The sequence below is a fragment of the Galeopterus variegatus genome, unplaced genomic scaffold, assembly GCF_000696425.1.
Source record: "Galeopterus variegatus unplaced genomic scaffold, G_variegatus-3.0.2 Scaffold1789, whole genome shotgun sequence".
Taxonomy (NCBI): Eukaryota; Metazoa; Chordata; class Mammalia; order Dermoptera; family Cynocephalidae; genus Galeopterus; species Galeopterus variegatus.
The window spans coordinates 19,779-44,795 of record NW_007727900.1 but is presented as its reverse complement, the minus strand read 5'-3'; the positions used below and the strand labels follow the sequence as shown (position 1 = coordinate 44,795).

The 25,017-nt window shown below is 44.1% G+C and overlaps 1 protein-coding gene across 2 annotated transcripts in view; it reads right to left on the bottom strand.

Moving 5' to 3' along the window:
- Positions 1-25,017, bottom strand: part of SLC23A2 (solute carrier family 23 (ascorbic acid transporter), member 2) — an 86,346-nt gene that overhangs the window by 43,952 nt on the left and 17,377 nt on the right. For both annotated transcript variants that reach the window (XM_008578951.1, XM_008578950.1), the window contains exons 3-5: positions 14,628-14,726; positions 10,462-10,578; positions 3,606-3,763 (exon numbers count right to left, since the gene is read on the bottom strand). In XM_008578951.1, coding sequence (XP_008577173.1) covers positions 3,606-3,763; positions 10,462-10,578; positions 14,628-14,726 — 374 coding nt within the window. The remainder of the gene's footprint in view (positions 1-3,605; positions 3,764-10,461; positions 10,579-14,627; positions 14,727-25,017) is intronic.

Sequence of the window (25,017 nt, the reverse complement as noted above, 5' to 3'; positions counted from 1 at the left end):
ACTCTTGGGGTTTCTGCTGTTCCTTCACAAAACCCACAGGACACCTGGGGTAAGGGCGTTGAGAGGTGGCTCAGCTGACAGGGTGGCCCTGCCTTCTCTGGCACAGTGCAAGGAGGGGAAGATGGGGGGAGCAGGGTACAGGAGTCAGAGTTCTAACAGAAAGGGACGAGAATGGAGAGATGCAGAGAGTGGCAGGAGATGGGACACACGAATACACAGTACGGCAAACACCCCCACAATGGTGACCAGCCAGGCAGGGAGGGAAGCAACCCCCCGAGTCTCACCACCGCAGCATAACACACCTTCACTGCCTCGGGACACATGGAGCCTTGCACAGCAGGCCTCAAATGCACACAGAACAACACTGAAAAGAAATCTATCCCCAGCAGCTTGAGGCTCTGTGGAGCTGGCAAGAACAACGTACTGCTGGCACAGATAGAGTTAGAATGAGAGGGTAACTGAGTGCTGGAAGGGCCAGGAACGCCAGCAGGGTGACGTGTGGTGGCTGCCCTCACCCCTGTCCCAAAGGCGCTGCTCTAATCCACGCAACTACAAAGATCCTGTAATCAAGACAAGCGAGGCACACTCCATGCTGCTTTTCCTGCCAGCTAAGGGTGAAAAGCAGGAGTGGGCCTCCAGAATATGGGCTGGAGCTGAACTCATCCCTCAGACACACACTCTCTCCCTGTCTCCGAATCCCTCTCCTGGTCCCTGGGTTCTGCCTCCCTGCTGCCTCCTTCCTCTTTCCCTCCAGAGTCCTTGCCTTCCCCTGATTCCCTGGGATCCAACCTGTACCCCTGTACTTAGTACCCAAGTAACCTCCTTCGAGGCAACCCTGTAGGTGGGTCCCCAGCTAACGAGGACATCACAGGTCCCATGTGCCCTGCTGATAACGCCCAAGTCCTGGCCTCCGAGCTCCAGTCATGGGAATCACGTGCCGGACCATCATGCCCTGCCTTTGCTCCCACCCCTGCCAGGATGGAACATGCTCCCTCTACCCACCTAGGCTGGGAGTCCATTCAGTCTTCAGGACCTGTCTCAAATGCCACCTCCTCCAAGACTCTCCGTCAAGTCCCCAGCAGGATGCCACTGCATCTCCCTGATGCACTGCCCTGTATACTGTGGGCAGGTGGGCCATGTACTTCATTTGTCACCTCTGCTTGCCACCATGGCCAGGTCTCAGTCACCAACACATTCTACACAGCTGAGTCACTACGTATCTGTGTGAATGAGTCAGTACGCTTCCTCTTGTCCCAGGTTAAGAGTATGGATGCCACCCACACCCTGACAGCCATAGAAAACCCACATCCTAAGACCAAGACCACACCAAAGCCCCTTGATACACCTCCACCCGCCAAGCAGCATTCACAGCCATGGCCATTAGTTGTGGCTCCACCTCCTGATTTACACCTGAGCAAGTGGGACACTATGGTGAGGACAGCAGCAAGGGGTGGGACCCGCTGCTTCCCACAACCCTAAAGGCTACGGTGGGACTTTCCCTAACATCTCCCACAGACAGAGCCGAGGCCCTGCTTTCGCCAAGCCTCATGGGCATGGATGGAGTGCACACACACACACCCAAAAGCCACAGAACTGCATTTTGGGTCCCTGAGCCACCCCAGCAGGGGATCAAATCCCCCTCCTGTTCCTTCTCAGCTCAATTGTTCTTTCAAAGGGAGAAGGGGAGGTGAACTACACTGACCTGGGTTGTTCTATTCCGGTTGTGTGCCCAACAATGGGCAATAGGGTGCCCTCCCATGACCCAGGCCCTCCCTGCTGTGACGCCATTAGGCAACTATGCCCAGCAGGCTCAGCTGTCAGCCAGGACTAGCCTCCCTGCAATAAAGACATCTTTTATTCCCTGTTCAGATCAAGCAAGAATTCTCAACTACAGGTACTGCCTAAATTTACAGATGGATTCCACCTACAAGTTCACTGATAAGTCAGCTGTTTGGAAAAAAGACATTGCCCCAGAGAATCAGAGCCCTGTATACAAGGTAAGCTCCTGAGTCAGCCAGCAAAAGCTTTTTCAAGCACTCTGGGCTTGAAACAGAACCATGAGTGCCGAACCAAAAGAATGAAAGATGCTGACAGCCAAGTTTAACTGCCTGGCTCGAGTCCTCTTGGAAGGCCCGGACCTCATCTCCTTCCCCCAGCAGGTTGATGATACCCTTTCCCCTCCCCCGGAGGTCCCCTGAGAGATCCTCCCTTTGGCTAGGTATGGTAGCGGCCGTAGGCAGTCTAACCGGAGCTGGAGAGTGAGAACCCAAGAGCGTGACAGCCCCATGACCTTGAATCCACAGGGCTTCTTTCTGTCAGCAGACCTGCCATCTGCCTGCCCAGGACATAGCCTACACTACCAACCAGAACACACCAAAACTGCTCACAGTTCTCCCAGTGCTCTTCTGTCCCCCCAAGTAAGGGCAACCCTCTTGAGCTCCCTGAGGATTCTGACTCACTGGAATACAGTCCACGACTTCCCAGCTGCCTTCTGTGCTATGTCCCTTTTGCTCCCACGTCCCCCAGTAGGGAAGGCCAAGCCTTACTGAGACCATCTCTGATGAAGCAAGAGACAGAACCTGCAGATTCACTCTCAGAACAGTCAGGGCAGGCTCTACTCCCTAAGCTGAGCCCTGGGGTAAAGAAAGAGGCTACACTGTGAAGAGGGTAGAAGACAGGACAGGAGAGGAAAAACCAAGCTTGAGGGAGGAGGTGGGAAAGGACGTTCCTGTTCCTGCCTATGCCAGCTCCACCGACATTTACACTGGAGCTGGGGATGCAAGGTGACCATGCCAAAGCCCTGGCATCAGGAGGGGAGAACAATCCAGTAGAGAAAATAGATGTAAAAATAAAAAAGGGCACATTGGAATAAGAGCCACATTAGAAGAATGAACACAAGGTGCATGCGTTGATGCATCTTGTGTTCAGATGTTCAGAAGTGAACATAGGGCTTCCGGGAAGTCAGGGATGAGTCAAAGGAGGCAAGGACAAGCCAGGAGCAAAGGAAGAACACGTGTGTGCCAGGTGGGTGGGGAGCAAGTGCACAGGAGCTGAGAGGGAAGGGACCACTCAGTCACTCAAGGGTCAGCGCTAGGAAGCGAGAGGCAGGGCTGGAAAAGTAGGTGGGGCAGAGGACAAGGGGCAAGCCTAAACGCTGGGTACGTCCTGGCTTAAACAGGGAGCAGAGCTGCAGCCTGTGTGGCACCGAGTAGGATGTGAATGCTAGAAAGATGGGGGTGGGGGTGCAGCAGAGTGTTGGGGGAAGAGATGAGCCCTGGAGGCAGGGAAACCAAGCGGGAACCCAGTGAACACTCAGGTCTGAACTAAAGGAATGGGGAGGGGTGCTGGAGAAAGAACATGACTTGCCAGCCAGGGGATGAGAGGAGGGAAGCATGAGGCTGAGTTTCCAGCTTGTGCAACTGAGAGCGGGTGGTACCATTCACCAAGAGAAGAAACACAGACGAACACTGTGGGAGAGTGGGGGACCAATGGCCACAAGGACTCTCCCGCAACTCCAGGTGGTCTTTGCAAGCAGCCCTAGGCAAATGGCGCAGTTCAGTGCCTTGCCCGGGCTTCAGCACACTAAATTAATACTCCAATCTCACCTGCATCCAAATGTTGTCTGCAGCAAAGTTGTGATTCCCACGCAGAAGAAAATGGTCCCGATTAGTTGGCTGGTTGCCCACTGGTCATAGCCCACACACATGGCGTCAGCCAGCAGAAAGGGCACTGCAATGGTGCCACTGAAGCATGTCAGGTAGTGCTGTGGGCGAGAGGAGAGACGGAGGGGAGAGAGTAAGCCCTTCCTCCTTTTCTCCTGATTTTACCCTAATGTTGCTCCCGTAGTGTCTGAAAAAAAGCCCACAAGAAGAATCTCTTTGGTTTTTTAGGTATTCATTCATGCTGTAGGGCAAATCCTATTTTTTCCTTCATTTTTAGCATTTCTCCTTTTTATTATGTTTTCTTGTCCTATTAAGCTAACAGCAGCAGGTCCCACCCTTTGCTGCTGTCCTCACCATAGTGTGGCAACAGGTATTGTTACTTGTTACCTGCATGAATCCATGCCAGCACAAAGGAAGTACTTAACATGAGCACTGGTGATATTTTACTTATATAATTCTCACTAGGCATATTTGTTTTTTTCTCCCCCCCAAAAAGGTTTTTCCAGCATCAATTGCTAAAACCATAAGGCCTTTCTCCTGAAATCTGTTCACATGAATTGTGTTGTGCTGCGCCATTCTTCCATGCTTGATACAAACCCTAGTTAGCCATGCTATATTTTTCTTCTGGGACTTAATTTATTAATATTTTATATAGAATTTTATATCCACATTCCTAAGATAGATAGTCTACTTTTTAAAAAGGAAACCTTGCAGGGATTAAAGTTTCACAAACTTCATTGCACAGGGTATTTTCCATCTTTTTCTGTGGTCTGGCATTGCTTTGCCAACACAGAATTACATATAGTAGCTGTGGGAATCCTCCAGAAGAAAACCCATCCCACTTCTTGTGGCGCTGGTGGGACATTCCCAGGACTCACGACTCACTTCCCCCTCTTCCCTGCTTGTCCGTTTCTTATTTTTGTTCTGCAAACTTCCTACTTTTCTTCCCATTTCTGCCCATGTTTGCCAACCATATTGCTTGCAGCCCCTGAAGCCCAACTGTGTACCACTAACAGGTGTTTCCTGGGGGAAATAGAACATTCCTGCTCACGACTTCTCAGAGCTGCTCCCAAGTTTGTGTACTGTGTATCGTCAAGAAGGGCATGACACAGTTGGTGTTTCCTATGCCTATTTGACCAGGGAAGGTGTCTTCTTATTTAGGGAATCTGTGCTTGCATGGAAAGTGGTGTGGAATATAGATACCAGGTTGCCAACCACAGTTACACAGAGTACATAAATAATGGAAGGGTCAGTTTTTAAACTTCCATAATACATTTTTGGACTATTTGCTGTTAAACAAGCATGTTCAAGAGAACTTCAATTTTAAAAAACAGCTGGTACCTTAGTAAAAGACAGAATCTGTAGGGAACAAGTCAGAAAAGGTCTTAAACTTAAAAAAAAAAAACCTCAAAACTATAAAAATAAGTTTATTTTAGGGCTGGCTTGTGGCTCACTTGAGAGACTGTGGTGCTGACAACACCAAGGCCACGGGTTCGGATCCCTATATAGGGATGGCCAATTAGTTTACTTGGGAGAGCGTGGTGCTGACGACACCAAGTCAAGGGTTAAGATCCCCTTACTAGTCATCTATTTAAAAAAAAAAAAAAAGTTTATTTTGTCTTATAGAAAATAAACCATCTCTGTGATACTTGCAACTGTGCAGTTGAAACAACTGGCAGCAAAAGACTCCACTGGTGAGCAGGGCAGCACACTCACGTGGAGACTTTAATAACTAGTTTACATGCGACTATTTTTCTGTTATGGCAATTACTGCTCCCTAAGAGCCTTGTGTTATTTTACACTCTGTTATTTACTCCTCATAATGGTCCTGGGAAGTTACAAGCTGCTAGGATCTCACTTTGTGGATGAGGAACTAGAGACTCTGAGAAGGTGTGTGGGTTGCTCGGGAGCTGCATACCGACAGGCTGCCCCCGAAGGCCGCATTTGCCAACATGCTACACGGCCTCTCACAAAGAAACAGAGTTGCTTCCTAATAATTACCAGAAACAACTGATTTTCTGAAATTGTGATTAATAATGATTTTCAGTACCACTGCAACCATCTCAAACACTTCTGTAAACAAATTTTGTAAGGAATCTGTAGAACAGAATACTGATATTTCAGTGGGACCATCTAGGCTATTGACTTGATTATTTCATTTATGTTTCAAATACCCTCCTACGAAGCTCAATTCCCTCAACATCCCTAGTTTAAGAAAGCCAGTGATGCTGAGGTCAATGCTACGAATGTACTGGGCATGGGTCACAATGCATCTTCCACTCAGGATTCGCGATAAGGCCTTACCATGCTTCTGATCCTTTCAGGAATAAATCTCCTTGGGCAAATTCTAAGATGGGTACCTTGTAGCTAATTACGTATTAACCAGCATTTACCACAGGGGGTCAAAAACAGTAACATATGCCAGAAAAGTCAAGTTTTTGATAAAATAAGTAAATGTATTATAATAAAATGTTAACCATTGGGGCCGGCCCGGTGGCACACTGGATGGTGCGCCGCTTGGGAAGCGCAGCAGCGCTCCCGTCCGAGGGTTCAGATCCCATATACAGACCGGTTCCCGCTCACTGGCTGAGCGAGGCGCGGGAGCAACACCGAGGCTTGTGATCCCGTTGCCGGTCCCCGGTCCGGTACGGGGGCAACACTGAGGGTTGCGATCCGTTGCCAGACACGGAAAAAAAGACAAAAGACAAAAAAATAAAATAAAATAAAATAAAATAAAATGTTAACCATAATTAGGAAAGCAAACATGAATATAGAGAACACATAGGACAGCATCACTGGCCCTTGGTTCTCTCATCTCTCCTTCAACCTCCCATTCTTATTTCCTAAGAGAAAGAACCTTTCAGTGCCATCTGAAAAGCAAGATCCCAAAGGGCAGCATCCTCTGGTGTGAAGTTTTTGTTGCACAGATTCAAAATAGCAGGAGATCTAAATATTTCATTTTCTTTGTCTTTCAAACAAGTATATCAATAGCACATTTTTAACAGGGTTCTTATGAGATATGATAGGATGGGCTGCCTAAAAAAGCATCCAGTTGAGAGTCTGGCCTATCTATTAGCCCTATTCAATCCACGGTAGCTCTTCTCACTAGTATTATTTCATAAAACAAGAAAAATAGCCAGTAAAATATGAAGACACTCTATCTCATTAGATAACAAAAAAATTTTCACCCCAAACAGGAAAATAAATGTCCAGCATAAATGTGCTAGATGTTTTTCCTGCAAACAGATCACTACCATCAGTAAAAGGTACAGCTATGGAGGTTAAAAAGTCCCAATGTGTTAATGCCCCTTATTATTCATTTCAAAAGAGAGCCATCATTTCCTGGACAATGGAAGAGGAAGTCCAAAAACAGGACAGCCTGGGATTACCACACACAGAATCTGGTGCGGCCATAAGTCCATGAAGGGTGCTCGGCTACAAGATGTGCCACATGAATGTTGAGATCCCCCGGTGTGGGATGCCACACAAATGCTGAGATCCCCCGGTATGGGATGTGGCCCAGCTGCAGACTGCAGGCCCATGTCCCTGCACCAACCACTGCTGCTCTGATCTCCATGCTCTGAGCATCAGCTCAGAACCTACCACTCCTGGATTTTCAATACCATGCCTGAATCTACTTGAATTTACCTCCATAAAACTTATAACAGCTCAAGAAGCAGGAAAATAATAGTAAATTGGCCAAGATGGCCAAAATTTCCACCCCCCAGAATTTCAATATAATTTCCTTATTCTTTATCATTGTGGTGATTATGTTGTAAATTTACTGCACTAATTCCCAGGTGGGGTATTTACAAGAGTACTTCAAAAAGCTTGTGGAAAATTAAAAGATAATACAAATCCTTCCATGGACTTCTTGAAGACCCCTTGTATTTGTATGTATCAACTTCTTAGTGCTTTGTTAATAGAATATACAGTATACATGATCCACGGTATAATACAGTAATTCTAGATTAGAATATCTCATTATATAAGTTGTTTAAATTAGTAAATTTTCACAGTAAAAATAAAATCCGTTTTAAAAAGCCTACCAAATAAAACTCAAATGAAACTGAGAAGTCTTAGAGCTGTGATGCAATCTGGAAATGCCACATTATCAAACTTTCCATATGTGTTAGGCACAGCGCAGACATAAAGAAAAACAGGAATCAAGGTATCTAGACCCTCTTTGGGCAGCTCTCTCGTAGCTGCTATAACTACGGTCACAGAGACTGACCCTTTAAGGAGATGGGATGAGACCAGAAAAAAAGACTCTCCCTGCCTTACTGTGTGGTGTTCAAGAGCTTCATCAAAGGCATTTTCACAATCTACACAGACTACCTGCTGGTTTTTATTTTTTACTTTTTGCACATATAATATGTTAACAGATACAATGCTAATAACTTTATACATATTATTTCATTCAATCTTCACAACAGCCCTAACACAGATGCTGATGTTTCTCTTCCCATTTTAGAGATGAGGAAACTGAGGCCCAGAAAGCTTCAGTAATTCCCTCAGGGTCTGAGTCACATTTGAATCCAGACCTAACTTCAGATCCCAGTCTCTTCCCTCTGGCATCTTGGCTGAGGTTTTTAAAAACATCTACATAATGACCCCTTGTAAGGTTCTCACCATAACTACCATTTAGACAATTAAAAACTAGTAACTTCTACTCCTCGTGACTCCTCCTATGTCCATTATAAAGAGAACACTCCCACACAAGACACACCCCCTCAGGAGGGTAGAGACCAAGCCCCAGATGAAGGACATGTGTCTCTGCACAGGACACAGGGCAACAGTGACGTGTGAGTGGATGTGGGTACGGTAAGGGTACCTTTTCCGCGATGCCATTTTCTGTGGTATAGATAGCCATGAGTTCAGTGTCTTCATTGTCCTGTTCACCACTGGACGTAGCACCTCCGTTTATCACCACCTGAAGGGAAACACTTCATTTAGAGGCTGTGTAAGTGTACACCACTCTGCTGTGTAGAAATATCTTTTCCCCCCAAAAAGCCTTTTGCAATTCTCATGAGAGCCAAAACCTGTGTGTTTTTCACCTATGAAAGTGGAGGAAATCAGGCCATTGAAAAATTGCATTTCTCGTTCAAAAGCACACAGATTATAACCCAAGTCTTAGGCTGGTTTTCAAGTATGCCAGAGATCTCAATTAACAGTGCATATTCTTACAGGGCAGAATTTTCTCATATTATTCCAAATAAAGATCTGCTTATAAAACTATTTCTCAACTATGCCATAGCTTTTTACACAAGCCAACTGGGTCTGTAGCTGGTTTGCCTATAAAACTAGCTCCTGGTGGGACACACATTCCAGCCAGGTTCAGGTTCACAACACAACACTCTTAACTTACTATGAGAACCATGCTCCAACTCGTATCACAGCAGCACTCAACTCACTGAGAAGCTAAGAGGGACACACACTCAGGATGAACTCTCTTACAACAACGTTTAGTTATGAAATATCAGAGAAACCCAGTTCAGATTTAACATCCCAGGCCAGCTAAACTAACCTTCACCTGCATTCATCTCAGGTTGCTGCAGGGAATGATGGCTTCATGAGCACGGGGTTTCCTTCTGGGGTGATGAAAATGTTTTGGCACTAGGTGGTGGTGGATGCACAACATTGTGAATGTGTTAAATCTCACTGAATTGTTCACGTTGAAATGGTTAACTTTATGTTATACGAACTTCACCTCAATAATTTTTTTTTTTTTNAGAAACATCTATAATACAAACATTTCAAAAAGCATGTCTCTTAAACCTGGTTTGGGATACTCAGCCCAAGGTAAATTATTGGCCAAGACCACTCAGCTCCTGTGGCTCTGACTCCTCCTTTCCCAGACACCTTCCTGTCCAGGCTACCATGTGCTTTGATATCCAGAGCGGGGGCTACAAACTCAACCAAAGTTGCAGCTGGCGGAAGGCACAGCTCCGCCTCGAGTGAATGAACCTGTCAGGGCAATGAGACCTATTTTCTCAGCACCTGAGATACCTTAGGTGGAAATGATCATACAAACTGGAGAAAGGAGGAATGGAAAGGCGGACCTCAGACGGGGTCCAAGCCAAAACCACCACAGCAAATACAGGCTGGGAGATGTCTGAGGAAAGAACCTCCCACCATGCCCTTTTTCTCCAAAAAGCCTCACTTTACTCCTGTAAGAGGGAAAAGGGTGCTGAAAAGAGAGGAGAGAGAGCACCAAAGACGCAGGAGGCCTCCGGCAGCTGTGTCACCTCCCACCTTCCTTGTCCCCCGGCCCACCAGGCCTCCCCTCCAGCTGGAAGCCACAGCAGCTAAAGTAGCCACTATCATGGCAAGGCTCCCCTTCCTTTAAAAAATAAGACAATCTCCCATGTATGTCCTGGCCAACGGGGCACTTTTCAGGGTCACCAACATTCCACGGCAGAGCTTGCCATGCCTGTGCTTGGCTGACTAGGCCAGGGATGGGAGATGAAAATTAACTCCTCTTTCCTCTATGCTCCACTTTTCTCCTTCCTCTGTCCTCCCTTCTTTCCTGTCTCTACTACCTTCTTCATTCACGTCACTTCTCCTGCTTGTTCCCTGAACGTTTTCCTTCTTTCTTTCCCTGGTTAACCTGCTCCTCCTGTTCTTTCCTGCCTCCCACTATTATGAAATCTATGTTAACAATTCCCATCAAGCATTCTTAAAAGAGTAATTTATAATAAAGCCTTCAATAATAAAAAAGTTGAATTTTCTAAAAACCCAGATGGTAGACAATTCAAGCATTTGTTGGTGGTTACACATCCTAAAGGAACCATCTTACCTGCAACCCCAGAAATATACACAGATACCAGGGAGGAACATCTTCTATGGTGTAAATCATGTCTGATCTCTGGGGGTCCAGACTGCCAGTGCTATCCAGGGTCTCCGCGAGAGAGCTCTGTGGGCAAGAGAAAGAAGAGGAGGCACTTAGTAAACGCAAGGACTAATATTAACTGAGTTCAGTATGGGCCACTGTCACTGAAAAACAACTTTATCAAGTGGCCACCACCATCGTATAATTTTGAGCCTTGGCTACCCTGATGCAAGGTTCAAGTACACTCACTCTGTATTTGAGCACAGAGAATGATTAAGCAAATGTAGTAAAATGTTAATATTTAGGGAATCCGTGCTTGCATGGAAAGTGGTGTGGAATATAGATACCAGGTTGCCAACCACAGTTACACAGAGTACATAAATAATGGAAGGGTCAGTTTTTAAACTTCCATAATACATTTTTGGACTATTTGCTGTTAAACAAGCATGTTCAAGAGAACTTCAATTTTAAAAAACAGCTGGTACCTTAGTAAAAGACAGAATCTGTAGGGAACAAGTCAGAAAAGGTCTTAAACTTAAAAAAAAAAAAACCTCAAAATTATAAAAATAAGTTTATTTTAGGGCTGGCTTGTGGCTCACTTGAGAGACTGTGGTGCTGACAACACCAAGGCCACGGGTTCGGATCCCTATATAGGGATGGCCAATTAGTTTACTTGGGAGAGCGTGGTGCTGACGACACCAAGTCAAGGGTTAAGATCCCCTTACTAGTCATCTATTTAAAAAAAAAAAAAAAGTTTATTTTGTCTTATAGAAAATAAACCATCTCTGTGATACTTGCAACTGTGCAGTTGAAACAACTGGCAGCAAAAGACTCCACTGGTGAGCAGGGCAGCACACTCACGTGGAGACTTTAATAACTAGTTTACATGCGACTATTTTTCTGTTATGGCAATTACTGCTCCCTAAGAGCCTTGTGTTATTTTACACTCTGTTATTTACTCCTCATAATGGTCCTGGGAAGTTACAAGCTGCTAGGATCTCACTTTGTGGATGAGGAACTAGAGACTCTGAGAAGGTGTGTGGGTTGCTCGGGAGCTGCATACCGACAGGCTGCCCCCGAAGGCCGCATTTGCCAACATGCTACACGGCCTCTCACAAAGAAACAGAGTTGCTTCCTAATAATTACCAGAAACAACTGATTTTCTGAAATTGTGATTAATAATGATTTTCAGTACCACTGCAACCATCTCAAACACTTCTGTAAACAAATTTTGTAAGGAATCTGTAGAACAGAATACTGATATTTCAGTGGGACCATCTAGGCTATTGACTTGATTATTTCATTTATGTTTCAAATACCCTCCTACGAAGCTCAATTCCCTCAACATCCCTAGTTTAAGAAAGCCAGTGATGCTGAGGTCAATGCTACGAATGTACTGGGCATGGGTCACAATGCATCTTCCACTCAGGATTCGCGATAAGGCCTTACCATGCTTCTGATCCTTTCAGGAATAAATCTCCTTGGGCAAATTCTAAGATGGGTACCTTGTAGCTAATTACGTATTAACCAGCATTTACCACAGGGGGTCAAAAACAGTAACATATGCCAGAAAAGTCAAGTTTTTGATAAAATAAGTAAATGTATTATAATAAAATGTTAACCATTGGGGCCGGCCCGGTGGCACACTGGATGGTGCGCCGCTTGGGAAGCGCAGCAGCGCTCCCGTCCGAGGGTTCAGATCCCATATACAGACCGGTTCCCGCTCACTGGCTGAGCGAGGCGCGGGAGCAACACCGAGGCTTGTGATCCCGTTGCCGGTACCCGGTCCGGTACGGGGGCAACACTGAGGGTTGCGATCCGTTGCCAGACACGGAAAAAAAGACAAAAGACAAAAAAATAAAATAAAATAAAATAANTCTGATCCTTTCAGGAATAAATCTCCTTGGGCAAATTCTAAGATGGGTACCTTGTAGCTAATTACGTATTAACCAGCATTTACCACAGGGGGTCAAAAACAGTAACATATGCCAGAAAAGTCAAGTTTTTGATAAAATAAGTAAATGTATTATAATAAAATGTTAACCATAATTAGGAAAGCAAACATGAATATAGAGAACACATAGGACAGCATCACTGGCCCTTGGTTCTCTCATCTCTCCTTCAACCTCCCATTCTTATTTCCTAAGAGAAAGAACCTTTCAGTGCCATCTGAAAAGCAAGATCCCAAAGGGCAGCATCCTCTGGTGTGAAGTTTTTGTTGCACAGATTCAAAATAGCAGGAGATCTAAATATTTCATTTTCTTTGTCTTTCAAACAAGTATATCAATAGCACATTTTTAACAGGGTTCTTATGAGATATGATAGGATGGGCTGCCTAAAAAAGCATCCAGTTGAGAGTCTGGCCTATCTATTAGCCCTATTCAATCCACGGTAGCTCTTCTCACTAGTATTATTTCATAAAACAAGAAAAATAGCCAGTAAAATATGAAGACACTCTATCTCATTAGATAACAAAAAAATTTTCACCCCAAACAGGAAAATAAATGTCCAGCATAAATGTGCTAGATGTTTTTCCTGCAAACAGATCACTACCATCAGTAAAAGGTACAGCTATGGAGGTTAAAAAGTCCCAATGTGTTAATGCCCCTTATTATTCATTTCAAAAGAGAGCCATCATTTCCTGGACAATGGAAGAGGAAGTCCAAAAACAGGACAGCCTGGGATTACCACACACAGAATCTGGTGCGGCCATAAGTCCATGAAGGGTGCTCGGCTACAAGATGTGCCACATGAATGTTGAGATCCCCCGGTGTGGGATGCCACACAAATGCTGAGATCCCCCGGTATGGGATGTGGCCCAGCTGCAGACTGCAGGCCCATGTCCCTGCACCAACCACTGCTGCTCTGATCTCCATGCTCTGAGCATCAGCTCAGAACCTACCACTCCTGGATTTTCAATACCATGCCTGAATCTACTTGAATTTACCTCCATAAAACTTATAACAGCTCAAGAAGCAGGAAAATAATAGTAAATTGGCCAAGATGGCCAAAATTTCCACCCCCCAGAATTTCAATATAATTTCCTTATTCTTTATCATTGTGGTGATTATGTTGTAAATTTACTGCACTAATTCCCAGGTGGGGTATTTACAAGAGTACTTCAAAAAGCTTGTGGAAAATTAAAAGATAATACAAATCCTTCCATGGACTTCTTGAAGACCCCTTGTATTTGTATGTATCAACTTCTTAGTGCTTTGTTAATAGAATATACAGTATACATGATCCACGGTATAATACAGTAATTCTAGATTAGAATATCTCATTATATAAGTTGTTTAAATTAGTAAATTTTCACAGTAAAAATAAAATCCGTTTTAAAAAGCCTACCAAATAAAACTCAAATGAAACTGAGAAGTCTTAGAGCTGTGATGCAATCTGGAAATGCCACATTATCAAACTTTCCATATGTGTTAGGCACAGCGCAGACATAAAGAAAAACAGGAATCAAGGTATCTAGACCCTCTTTGGGCAGCTCTCTCGTAGCTGCTATAACTACGGTCACAGAGACTGACCCTTTAAGGAGATGGGATGAGACCAGAAAAAAAGACTCTCCCTGCCTTACTGTGTGGTGTTCAAGAGCTTCATCAAAGGCATTTTCACAATCTACACAGACTACCTGCTGGTTTTTATTTTTTACTTTTTGCACATATAATATGTTAACAGATACAATGCTAATAACTTTATACATATTATTTCATTCAATCTTCACAACAGCCCTAACACAGATGCTGATGTTTCTCTTCCCATTTTAGAGATGAGGAAACTGAGGCCCAGAAAGCTTCAGTAATTCCCTCAGGGTCTGAGTCACATTTGAATCCAGACCTAACTTCAGATCCCAGTCTCTTCCCTCTGGCATCTTGGCTGAGGTTTTTAAAAACATCTACATAATGACCCCTTGTAAGGTTCTCACCATAACTACCATTTAGACAATTAAAAACTAGTAACTTCTACTCCTCGTGACTCCTCCTATGTCCATTATAAAGAGAACACTCCCACACAAGACACACCCCCTCAGGAGGGTAGAGACCAAGCCCCAGATGAAGGACATGTGTCTCTGCACAGGACACAGGGCAACAGTGACGTGTGAGTGGATGTGGGTACGGTAAGGGTACCTTTTCCGCGATGCCATTTTCTGTGGTATAGATAGCCATGAGTTCAGTGTCTTCATTGTCCTGTTCACCACTGGACGTAGCACCTCCGTTTATCACCACCTGAAGGGAAACACTTCATTTAGAGGCTGTGTAAGTGTACACCACTCTGCTGTGTAGAAATATCTTTTCCCCCCAAAAAGCCTTTTGCAATTCTCATGAGAGCCAAAACCTGTGTGTTTTTCACCTATGAAAGTGGAGGAAATCAGGCCATTGAAAAATTGCATTTCTCGTTCAAAAGCACACAGATTATAACCCAAGTCTTAGGCTGGTTTTCAAGTATGCCAGAGATCTCAATTAACAGTGCATATTCTTACAGGGCAGAATTTTCTCATATTATTCCAAATAAAGATCTGCTTATAAAACTATTTCTCAACTATGCCATAGCTTTTTACACAAGCCAACTGGGTCTGTAGCTGGTTTGCCTATAAAACTAGCTCCTGGTGGGACACACATTCCAGCCAGGTTCAGGTTCACAACACAACACTCTTAACTTACTATGAGAACCATGCTCCAACTCGTATCACAGCAGCACTCAACTCACTGAGAAGCTAAGAGGGACACACACTCAGGATGAACTCTCTTACAACAACGTTTAGTTATGAAATATCAGAGAAACCCAGTTCAGATTTAACATCCCAGGCCAGCTAAACTAACCTTCACCTGCATTCATCTCAGGTTGCTGCAGGGAATGATGGCTTCATGAGCACGGGGTTTCCTTCTGGGGTGATGAAAATGTTTTGGCACTAGGTGGTGGTGGATGCACAACATTGTGAATGTGTTAAATCTCACTGAATTGTTCACGTTGAAATGGTTAACTTTATGTTATACGAACTTCACCTCAATAATTTTTTTTTTTTTTAATCTGTGTACATGGCACCAAAGAGGACAGACTTTGGAAGGAGTTAGCAAGTCTCACTGCTTCCTTTACTTACTCTATATACATACATACACACAAACCTTAAATAAATACTGTAAAATGCAGACCCTCCATAGCCTAGAAAAAGGCTCACATATTCACTCAACAAATCCTAACTGTGCACTAGACAATGAGGATGCAGTCTTCCCACTTCTTAAGAGCTCCATTCAGAGGGGGTGCTACAAGGATCCACGAACGGATACTGAGCACAGGAGAGCCATGATCTGATACGTGCCTTGGACAACCACTCTGACTGTAGCTAGGTGGAGTAAAGTGATGAGGACAGGAGCAGAGACAGGCAGACCCTTCAGGACGAGAGAGAACAATGGCCTGGGCCACAGTATTAACAGCGGTCTGGGAAAGGTAGTCTAGTTCAAGAGAGAGCAAGGTTGTGAACTGGATGCCTCCTGGAGACTGCCTGGATGGGAGCTGCAGCACTGCCCAACTCTGAGGGCAAGTTCAGGGGGAGATACCACCACAGTACAACGAGCAACACCCAACCCTGGGCCAGAGGCTGGAGGCAGAGAGAGGGGTAAAGTATCCAGGCCACTGTTCAGCTTTTCTCACCTGGGCGGCTGGGTGGATGGAGATACCAGTCCCAAAGAGACTGGTGTAGGGAGAGAGAGAGTGTTGATAAGCCAAAATATGCTTGACACATAGAAAATATCCCAGCAGGAAAGTTTTACCTTCCCAGGCTAGTCCAGGAAGTTTATTTAACTATAAACATTATTGACCTAAATAATCTATGACTTCTAATGTATTTGCATAGTTTCCCTTGGGATCTCAGAGCCCACTTTCCACCCTGTCAATCTCACATTGCAGAGCTGGGATGCAGCCAACCCACCTCCCCTCTCCCATGCCACCCTCATCCCCCAAAGGAGGGAAACATGGAGGGGCCCTTCTCCCATGGCCCTCATGCTCCACCAGAGCTCCAGCTGGGAATGGGAACAAACTTGGAAAGCAGGAGGTTTTGGAGCAATGGGGAGATGAAACAGATTCTTACTGAAGGGAGAAACGGACTTGGCAGCCAAGGAGGTGCGGACACTCATGGGGGGACTGCTGTTGACTGACTGGCTCATTTCTGATGGCTTATGTGCAGGGAGCTGCCTAAACAGTGCTTAAAGATGAAGAGTTCTATTCAAAATATTAGCCTATTTTACTAGTATTTTTTCTTTTGGTTTATTTAATTAGCCATTTAATGATTTACTTATTAAAAAAATACAAAATTTAATTTTAAAAAGTCACATGTTAGAAATCAGTTCTTCATGAAAGGCACTGAAAAATTTTTAAGGGAAAAGTATAAAAATAATGATGGTATCAAAGCTTCACATTTTTGAACCTCTAAATTTTTTTTTTTTGTCCTTTTTGAGACCGGCCGCACAACGCTCAGCTAGTGAGCGCACCGGCCATCCCTATACAGGATCCGAACCCGCGGCGGGAGCGCACTCTCCTGAGTGCGCCACGGGCTCAGCCCTCTAAATATTATTTTAATTGAGAAATAAAACATATCTTGGAAAGCTTGCTAAATCAATAAAGTCTGATTTTCTTTTGTGTTATTAACAGCATTACAGATAACAGAGAGGAATCTTGGCATCTTTCATCTCAGGAAATTGATAAAGTTTTTATTAAAAATATCAGATTATTTATAATCTCTTTGGGAACAGAATGCCCTTTCTCTCTAAAAAACTATTTGAAACTAAACTGTGGCTTTAGATTTTGTCTCATACTAATATTGTACAGGCTGGCTGGTTAGTTCAGTTTGTTAGAGCATGGTGTTATGACACCAAAATCAAAGATTCGCATCCCTGTACTGGCCAGACACAAAAAAACAAAGCAAACAAACAAAAAACTGATATTGTACAATCACTCACTCAATCGGCTATGAAAACAGGTTTCTCTGCCTAAATATGTCTGGTTGATTTTGTTTGTCTCCAATATGCACGGCTAGTTTGACTTTGGCTGTTGAGTGTGCCTGTTGCTCAATAAATACAATGTCCTTTTTTGCTCAAGTGTTTTATTTCTACTAAGCTAAGACGATGATGTTAGTATTTGTTTTTAAACAATTCTCCTGAGATATTCAGAGGTGTAGGAAGCACGAGTGGCAGAAGCCATAGCCCAAGGGTGTGGTGCTGAGGATCAGTCTTACAACAATGCCAGGTTTGAAGTGACAGCTGGGGGCACCTATGTTATGCAGAAGCGACAGTGAACTAGCTGCTTACTAGCACCTGTGTAGAGGGCACAGGCGCCTGGGAAATCCTGAACCTCTGTGGAGTGCTCAGACCCCGACTCCTCACCGCTTCAGGATTTGGTATAATTCACCCACCACTATAATGTGTCTGTGCAGCAGCAAAGTAAACCATTTTATAGTAACGCACTTTCTGGGTAGTAAAGTAATAAAGTTCCCCAAATTAACTCCTTTCTATTCTTTTAAAAGGTAACACATATTATTCTTTACTTCCCCCAATATACACACAAGATTAGGAATAAAGATATCAAGATTAGCATTTCCCAGCCTTTATTCCAAGCTCCTTTGTAATGAACATAAAAATCTCCTACCTATCATCACTATTATTGGAAATTCAAAAATTAACTACCATGAATAAATCAAAGTGAGCTTTGTCAAGCCACAAAGTGGCTTGTGACATGCCAAAAGATGTAGATGAAAGATGTAACTAACTCTAGCTACCTTGAAGCTGGCTGATGAAACACAGCATCTATTTCTGCTTTCATAGCCTCTCCAAGTTGGATGGCACCTGTGACACCCCTGGTGGCCACATGCAAGCAAAACCATCTGGGGCAGCCAATGCCACAGGCAAAAGCACACGTTGACCCTGGAAAGCTCAACCTCCTTCACTTGCACGGCCCAGCCCTGGTCTTCCTAGGGCGCTTTCTCCAAAGGGCTCCTGGGGCCACAGCAGCCAGAAGCATGCTAAGGGTTCCTTACATCTGCCAAGGTCACTTTTCTTAAAAAAAAAAAAAAAAGAGAGAGAGAGAGAGACAGAGAGAGAGAAGGGAAAGGAAGGAAGGAGGAAGAAGCTAGAGGGATCCTTTTAAAACTAGGCAGAGCCTGTCACACCTCTGTCCAAAACCGTATGTAATCTCTAGGTTACGCCACCTCGCTGCTGTCAGCCACATCAGGCACCCTCCTGCCTCAGGGCCTTTACACTTGCTGCTCTGCACTGTCATGACAGCTCCCCCTCAACTCCTCCAGGCCTTTACAGAAATGCTATCTTCTCGGTGAGGCCTTTCCTGATCACCTGAACTTCAACACCCTGTCCTGCTTCCCAAATTTTTTCCTTTGTAATTATTAACATACAACAGCCACACACTTGACTTATTTCTATCAGGTGCTGCCTCCACTACCAGAAGGGATCTCCATGAGGTCAGAGATTTTTATCTGTCTATTTTTTTCTGTCTATTCTCTGCTGTTCCCCTAGAACCTGTGGGGGGCATTCAATTAATATTAATGACCTGCAGGTCCTGTAAGATCCTTGTCTGACCTCACACGATATTCCTCACTATCCCCCTTTTCTGATTTATTTTTCTTCACAGAATTGGTCACTGGCTGCCACACGATTGATGTATTTGCTTACTTGTTTATTGTCTGTCTCTGCCCACCACCACTAAAAGGCTAATTCCACAAGAGCAGGAACCTTGGCTTGTTCCACAGCTGTGTTCCCATAGCCTCATATGAAGCAGGCTCCCAATAAACATCTGCTGACCAAAAGAATTCCTTTCCTTCCTACTTTTCAGGTCAGGTCACAATTGATTCTCACCTGGACTGCCCTAAACACCCTAACTTGCCTTCCTGTCTCCAGACCCTCCCTGCCCCTGCACCCACTGCTGAAATTCTCTACCCCAAATATTCTCACAGAGGCTGTTAAGAGCAGTAGAAGAAATAAAAACTTATGGAATCTTAGAAACTTTCCCCAGCTCTGAATGACATGCTGAAACAACAGGCTGGATTACAAATGTGTGCATGCCAATAGGAAGTGCAGGCTATTAACTTGGTTTCCAGGTTCAAATGATACCAGAGCTACTGACACAGGAGAACTGTGGAGCAAACACAATTTTTTTCTGGCTGTTCTTCCCAGCTGTACTTCCGAGCCAATGTCCTTAAGGAACGGTAGTTCTTCAAGACTTTTTGCTGTTTTTTCTGGTTCCAATTTCTTATCACAGTGCATTCACCACTACTGCACATTTCCTACTGCCTTTAAAAACACACAAATTTGCCTAACAAGATTCCCGTGGGATAAGCAGATTTGTTGTTATGTTCTCCCTATTTAACATCAATCTGGTCATACAGTCTAATTTCCATGAATCCTGGGGCTTTGTATGTCTCTTGTTCTTACTGATACCTAGTCAATATTCTTCTTCTATATATGGATTTATTCTTTCTCTTTTTAAATTATTGTTGAGGATGTTTTGTTTTCTTTAAAGAAATTCTGATTCCCTTCCATAAGTTTAAAAATTAGCACTTATTTTAGGAAACAGTTATCTAATATAGGATGCCTAAGAGAATCTCTAATGGTGGGATCCTCAACACCCATACCCTCAGCAACACACTCTAGCAGACCCTCCCCAAGCTTGTTCTGAGGAGTGGTCAGCTTTGGTTCCTGCTGCCCAACCTCCTAGCACTTCAGCATACCTGTGTATGCTGAACATCTTAACAGCTGATGCCTGGGGCCCAGCTGCAGACTCCAGAGCAAAGAAATAAAAGCCTGCATTTCTGAGTCTTGCAAGGTCCTGACCAGCAAGCAAAGGGATGGGCTAACCGTGAGCCACAGGTGGGTATGGAGCATTTAACTAGAGCAACTGAGAAAGTGACCTGTGGATTTTATTTAATTTTAATTAATATAAATTTAAATAGCCACACGTGGCTAGCAGCTATTATGTCAGACAGCACAGATCTAGAGAAAAAGACAAAACACAGAGCTGCTATGCTGCTCACTCTTCAGTGAGGCATGAGCAGGCAGTGATGTCCTGGCATGATCCTGCAAATCACTCATGTGTGGGCCTGTCCAGCAATAGGACCCCTCGCCCTCTTTTCCTGTCCTCTCCCGTGGCCACCCCGCCACTCAGATAAGCCTCTGCAGTGAGTCTTTATAGCACTCCTGCTCTCACTCTCTGTGCTCCAGGTCCCAACCCCAATGCCTGCAGGCTACAGGAGTATGTCAGTACTTCAAATCCATCATCTTCCATCTTCCCCCCACTTATGAATTTTCCTAGACCCCATGTTTTCTGCAAAGGCATCATCTGCCCAACTAGGCTCCTATGCATAAAATCTTGGTGGGCATCCTGACCTTGCCCCTCTCTTGGCCCTCAGAATCTCCTCGGAATCTCTTCTGTCAGCCTCACCTCCACTCTCACTGTCCCCACGTAAGTTCAGGCCTGTGATGCCTCCCAGAACCCCCACTCTTCCTGTCCTAACCTGTCCCCACTCAAACAAGTCACCCCAAAGAGTCCAATGGGCTCCCTTAGCACCCTACAGGAACCCAGTAAACCTACTGTGGCACTTGCTCTACTGTGCTGGATTTGCCCACTCACTGCTCGGGTTCACTTAGTACTGGAAGGCAGAGAGTAAGTTGCAAGGTCTTATGCACAGATACAAGCCACTTCTTATACAGTATGTGTTCAGTATATATTTGCTAGGTAATTACTGCAAAACACACAGTTCTTTCTTCTACTAACTGTGTCCTACCCTAGTTCGATCTCTACACCATTCCCAAATTTTTCTTCAATATTCCTAAAGCACATCCTATTCAGGTTAGTCCCCTGAGCAAAAGCCCCTGGAGAGCTTTTTACTGATAAGCTAGAAACTACTAAACTTCTTAGGTAACCATTCAAAAGCCACCCAGAATCTAGGCTTTCAACCCCGTTCTAAAGCCGCCTGCTCCCCACCTCGCTTCCCTTCTGCCTGACTTGGCGCAGGCTGACCCTTCCTGTGCACTGTCCTTCCCACCACTTCCACACGTCCCAACATGTCTACGTCAGCCGCCACCCCTCAAGAACCCAAGACAGATGAGGGCCCTCTCCTGGCTCTCAGCTCCCCCTGCCTCTTCCCCTACCTCTCCTCTCTTTTTATAATAAAATCATTCATATTTTCCATGACAGACATGTTTTAAAGACAGCAAAACTCACCTATATTTAAAACTGTCCCAAAGACTCTCTTACAAGTACCACTCTATAATCCACCCAATTCACTGAGTGACCATGTTCTAAGGCCAACAAAAAATAAAACAAAACAAAAATAGCCACCCAAAATCAGTGAGATGCTCACACTTACAAGGCACTGGAGGAAACAGACACCATCCTCATTTTCACTCGATCATCAACTACAGCAGTTAAATCACCGCCACCTCCAACTCTTTCTAACATCTGTTAAACTTGGTACGATTGACCCACTGCACCTTCCATTAGTGTTGTTTATGGACAGCTCACACATTGCTTACCTGACTGTAAGCTCCTTGGGGAGAAAAGCTTCTGTGATCCAACTGATATGAGCTTTGTTTAATTAACACATCATTTGAACTAGATCCTTTGGGCAAATCCTTACATTTTACCTTCCACAGAACCACTAAGAGAGTTCTGAAGCCACTTTCAGCTCTAATGCTGTCGGATTCTATGAAATCAGTGTCTAGCCCTTGTGGGCTGAAAGATGAACAGACATACACATGCCCCAAGTGCAGACAGGCTAACCCCACACTAATCCCAGAGCTCAGACAGCCCCTGTCCTGTCAACGAGCAAGTCATTCAAAATGGTCTTCTATTTTTTTTAAGGTTATCTTACATTAGCAATTTCATTACTGATTAAATAAAGGCAGTACAATGTTCATGTTCTTATTATATTACAACATATCTTCTAACAAAACTTTCCACACCCCCAAATTCCATCACACCAACTATTTCTTTATAAACTTTCTTTGATAAGCTTTTGTTTCCACGTGTTTCTTCTTTTACTTGACCCTCTCCTTTTTTATAGGCTTTGAGAGAGTTCAGATTAAAACCCTTCTTAGCATCCCAGGTTCAAGGTCATCCTGATGGCTTCTGTGCTAACCCTTCACAGTCCTGCCCCCTGGCATTTCTCTCTTCTCCCAGATCAATCCCCTCATTCCAATGCTAGTATTCCTTGCTGCAGTTCAATTCGGCAACTTATTTTCTTCCCCTTTTTTATGTTTCTTTTTATTAGCCCTAGACTGGGATAAAAATTCTGTAACATCCTTAACTAAAGTGCTCTAGTGTTAAATCAACTTTTATAATTACATCATATTTATATCCAGCAACGGATTATGTCCACATTCCCAGCTCCCATAGGATGGATCTGGAAATTAATGCTTTGAGGAATACTCCTTTTTCCCAATCCCACCCCTAAAATATGTCAGTGATAGAGGGCAAAATAGGCAAGCTTAAACAGACAAACATTTCCATACATAAGAAACATTAAGCAATAAATGGGACTGACGTTGGGACCTGCTGGGCTCTGAGCCTAGAAGCCCTCAGCCAGGGAGCCCGGGCTCCAGCAAGGGAACAGGAACTGAGGAGCCTCACACAGGTTCACCAGGGGCCAGGCAGGTCTCCTCTCCCCACTCCTTCATGTCATGGTCAGCACCACTGGGGGAGAACGAGGTTTCCACTGTAAGGTCTGGTTCTGGACTAGATTCAAGACAGGAAAATGCAAAATCACAGAAACGGAGAGAAAGAGAGAGGGAAGAAAATCGTAAAAGATTCCAAATGAAAAGAGAACACTGAAGAGAGACTTTAAGATAAACATGTTAGGGTTCTCAAATGATTTAAATGAAAAAAACATTTTAAAACATACACATAAAAGAAATTAAAAACCAAAAATAGGCAGAAATGAGCCAAATAGATATTTTAGAAGTAAAATTGTTACAATAAAAATTCAACACAAACAGGGCCAGCCCGTGGTTCACTTGGGAGAGCGTGGTTCTGACAACACCAAGCCACGGGTTAAGATCCTCTTACCGGTCATCTTTAAAAAAAAAAAAATTCAACACAAACAGGGCCAGCCCGTGGTTCACTTGGGAGAGCGTGGTGCTGACAACACCAAGCCAAGGGTTAAGATCCTCTTACCGGTCATCTTTAAAAAAAAAAAAATTCAACACAAACACACGACTGTACACAAAGAATCGGTAAACTGGAAAATACTGGGGGTTTATTCAGAAGGTAGCACCAGAAAAAGATATCCAAATCAGGAGAAAGCACTTAAAGAAAAATGGAGAGACTGAGAGGCATTGGGTGCATGATAAACAGAAGTTCAAGGAAGAGCTGAGAGCAAAATACACCGCTTTTGAGATGTACAAAGGATACGACAGTAACCATCCACAGATCCTTGGTGTATTTTTAAAGAAAACTGAGAGGGAAGGAGAAAGATGCAAGAAACAACAGGGAGTACAAAAACTGATAACACATGTTGGTGAATTTAAATATCACAATTTGAATGCTAAAATAAGTGAATCTAAAATTCTAAACCATAATGACAAGGCAGGTGGGTGGCTAAGATATGCACAAATTCTTTTCTCTGAAGTGAAGGAGGGTGAGAGTGAATAATCCACTGGGCTCTAAGGCAAAAAAGAAAAAAAAAAAAGCCACAACAGAGACGAGTCAATACCCACGCATGAAACTTTCCTTTTCATTCTTCAAGACGATCTAATTTAAACTTGAACAACTGACTAATGAATAAAGTATACTGTCCCTTGCTTTAGAAAACCTGTGTCAACAATAAGCCTCCATCATTACAAAAAATCCAGCTTCAAAATTTCATTTTACAGGAAAAAAGAAAATAGTAATGCCAGTTGTAAAATCAGTTGAACACCTCTCTGCAAATTAATACAGTAAAAATTAAACTGTGAACACAAGTAGCCAGCCACATTCACGTCTTTCTTACTGAGTAACGCCATGGTGAGGCAAATTCCAGAACCGTGTTTTTTTTGTTGTTGTTGTTTTTCCTTTTTTTTTTTTGTCTTTTTTCATGACCGGTAACGGGATCGCAACCCTTGGTGTTGCGCCCGCACCACGCTAAACCAGTGAGCGGACCGGTCTCTATATGGGATCCGAACCCTTGGCAGGAGCGCCGCTGCACTCCCAAGCGCCGCACTCTACCGAGTGTGCTGCTGGGCCGGCCCCAGAACCGTGTTTTAAGAAATCCTACATGGGATCCGAACCCTTGGCAGGAGCGCCACTGCACTCCCAAGCGCCGCACTCTACCGAGTGTGCTGCTGGGCCGGCCCCAGAACCGTGTTTTAAGAAATCCTAGAATAGTATTCTTGCCATTAACCACATTTCTGATATCAACAGAAAAACACCCCAAGGCAAGTTCTCTCTAAGGGGCTTTTATTTCTTTTTTAAACCAACACTTTATAGGTAACTTTATACACATAAGTCATAATCCTATATCTGGGAAAAATATCAGAATTG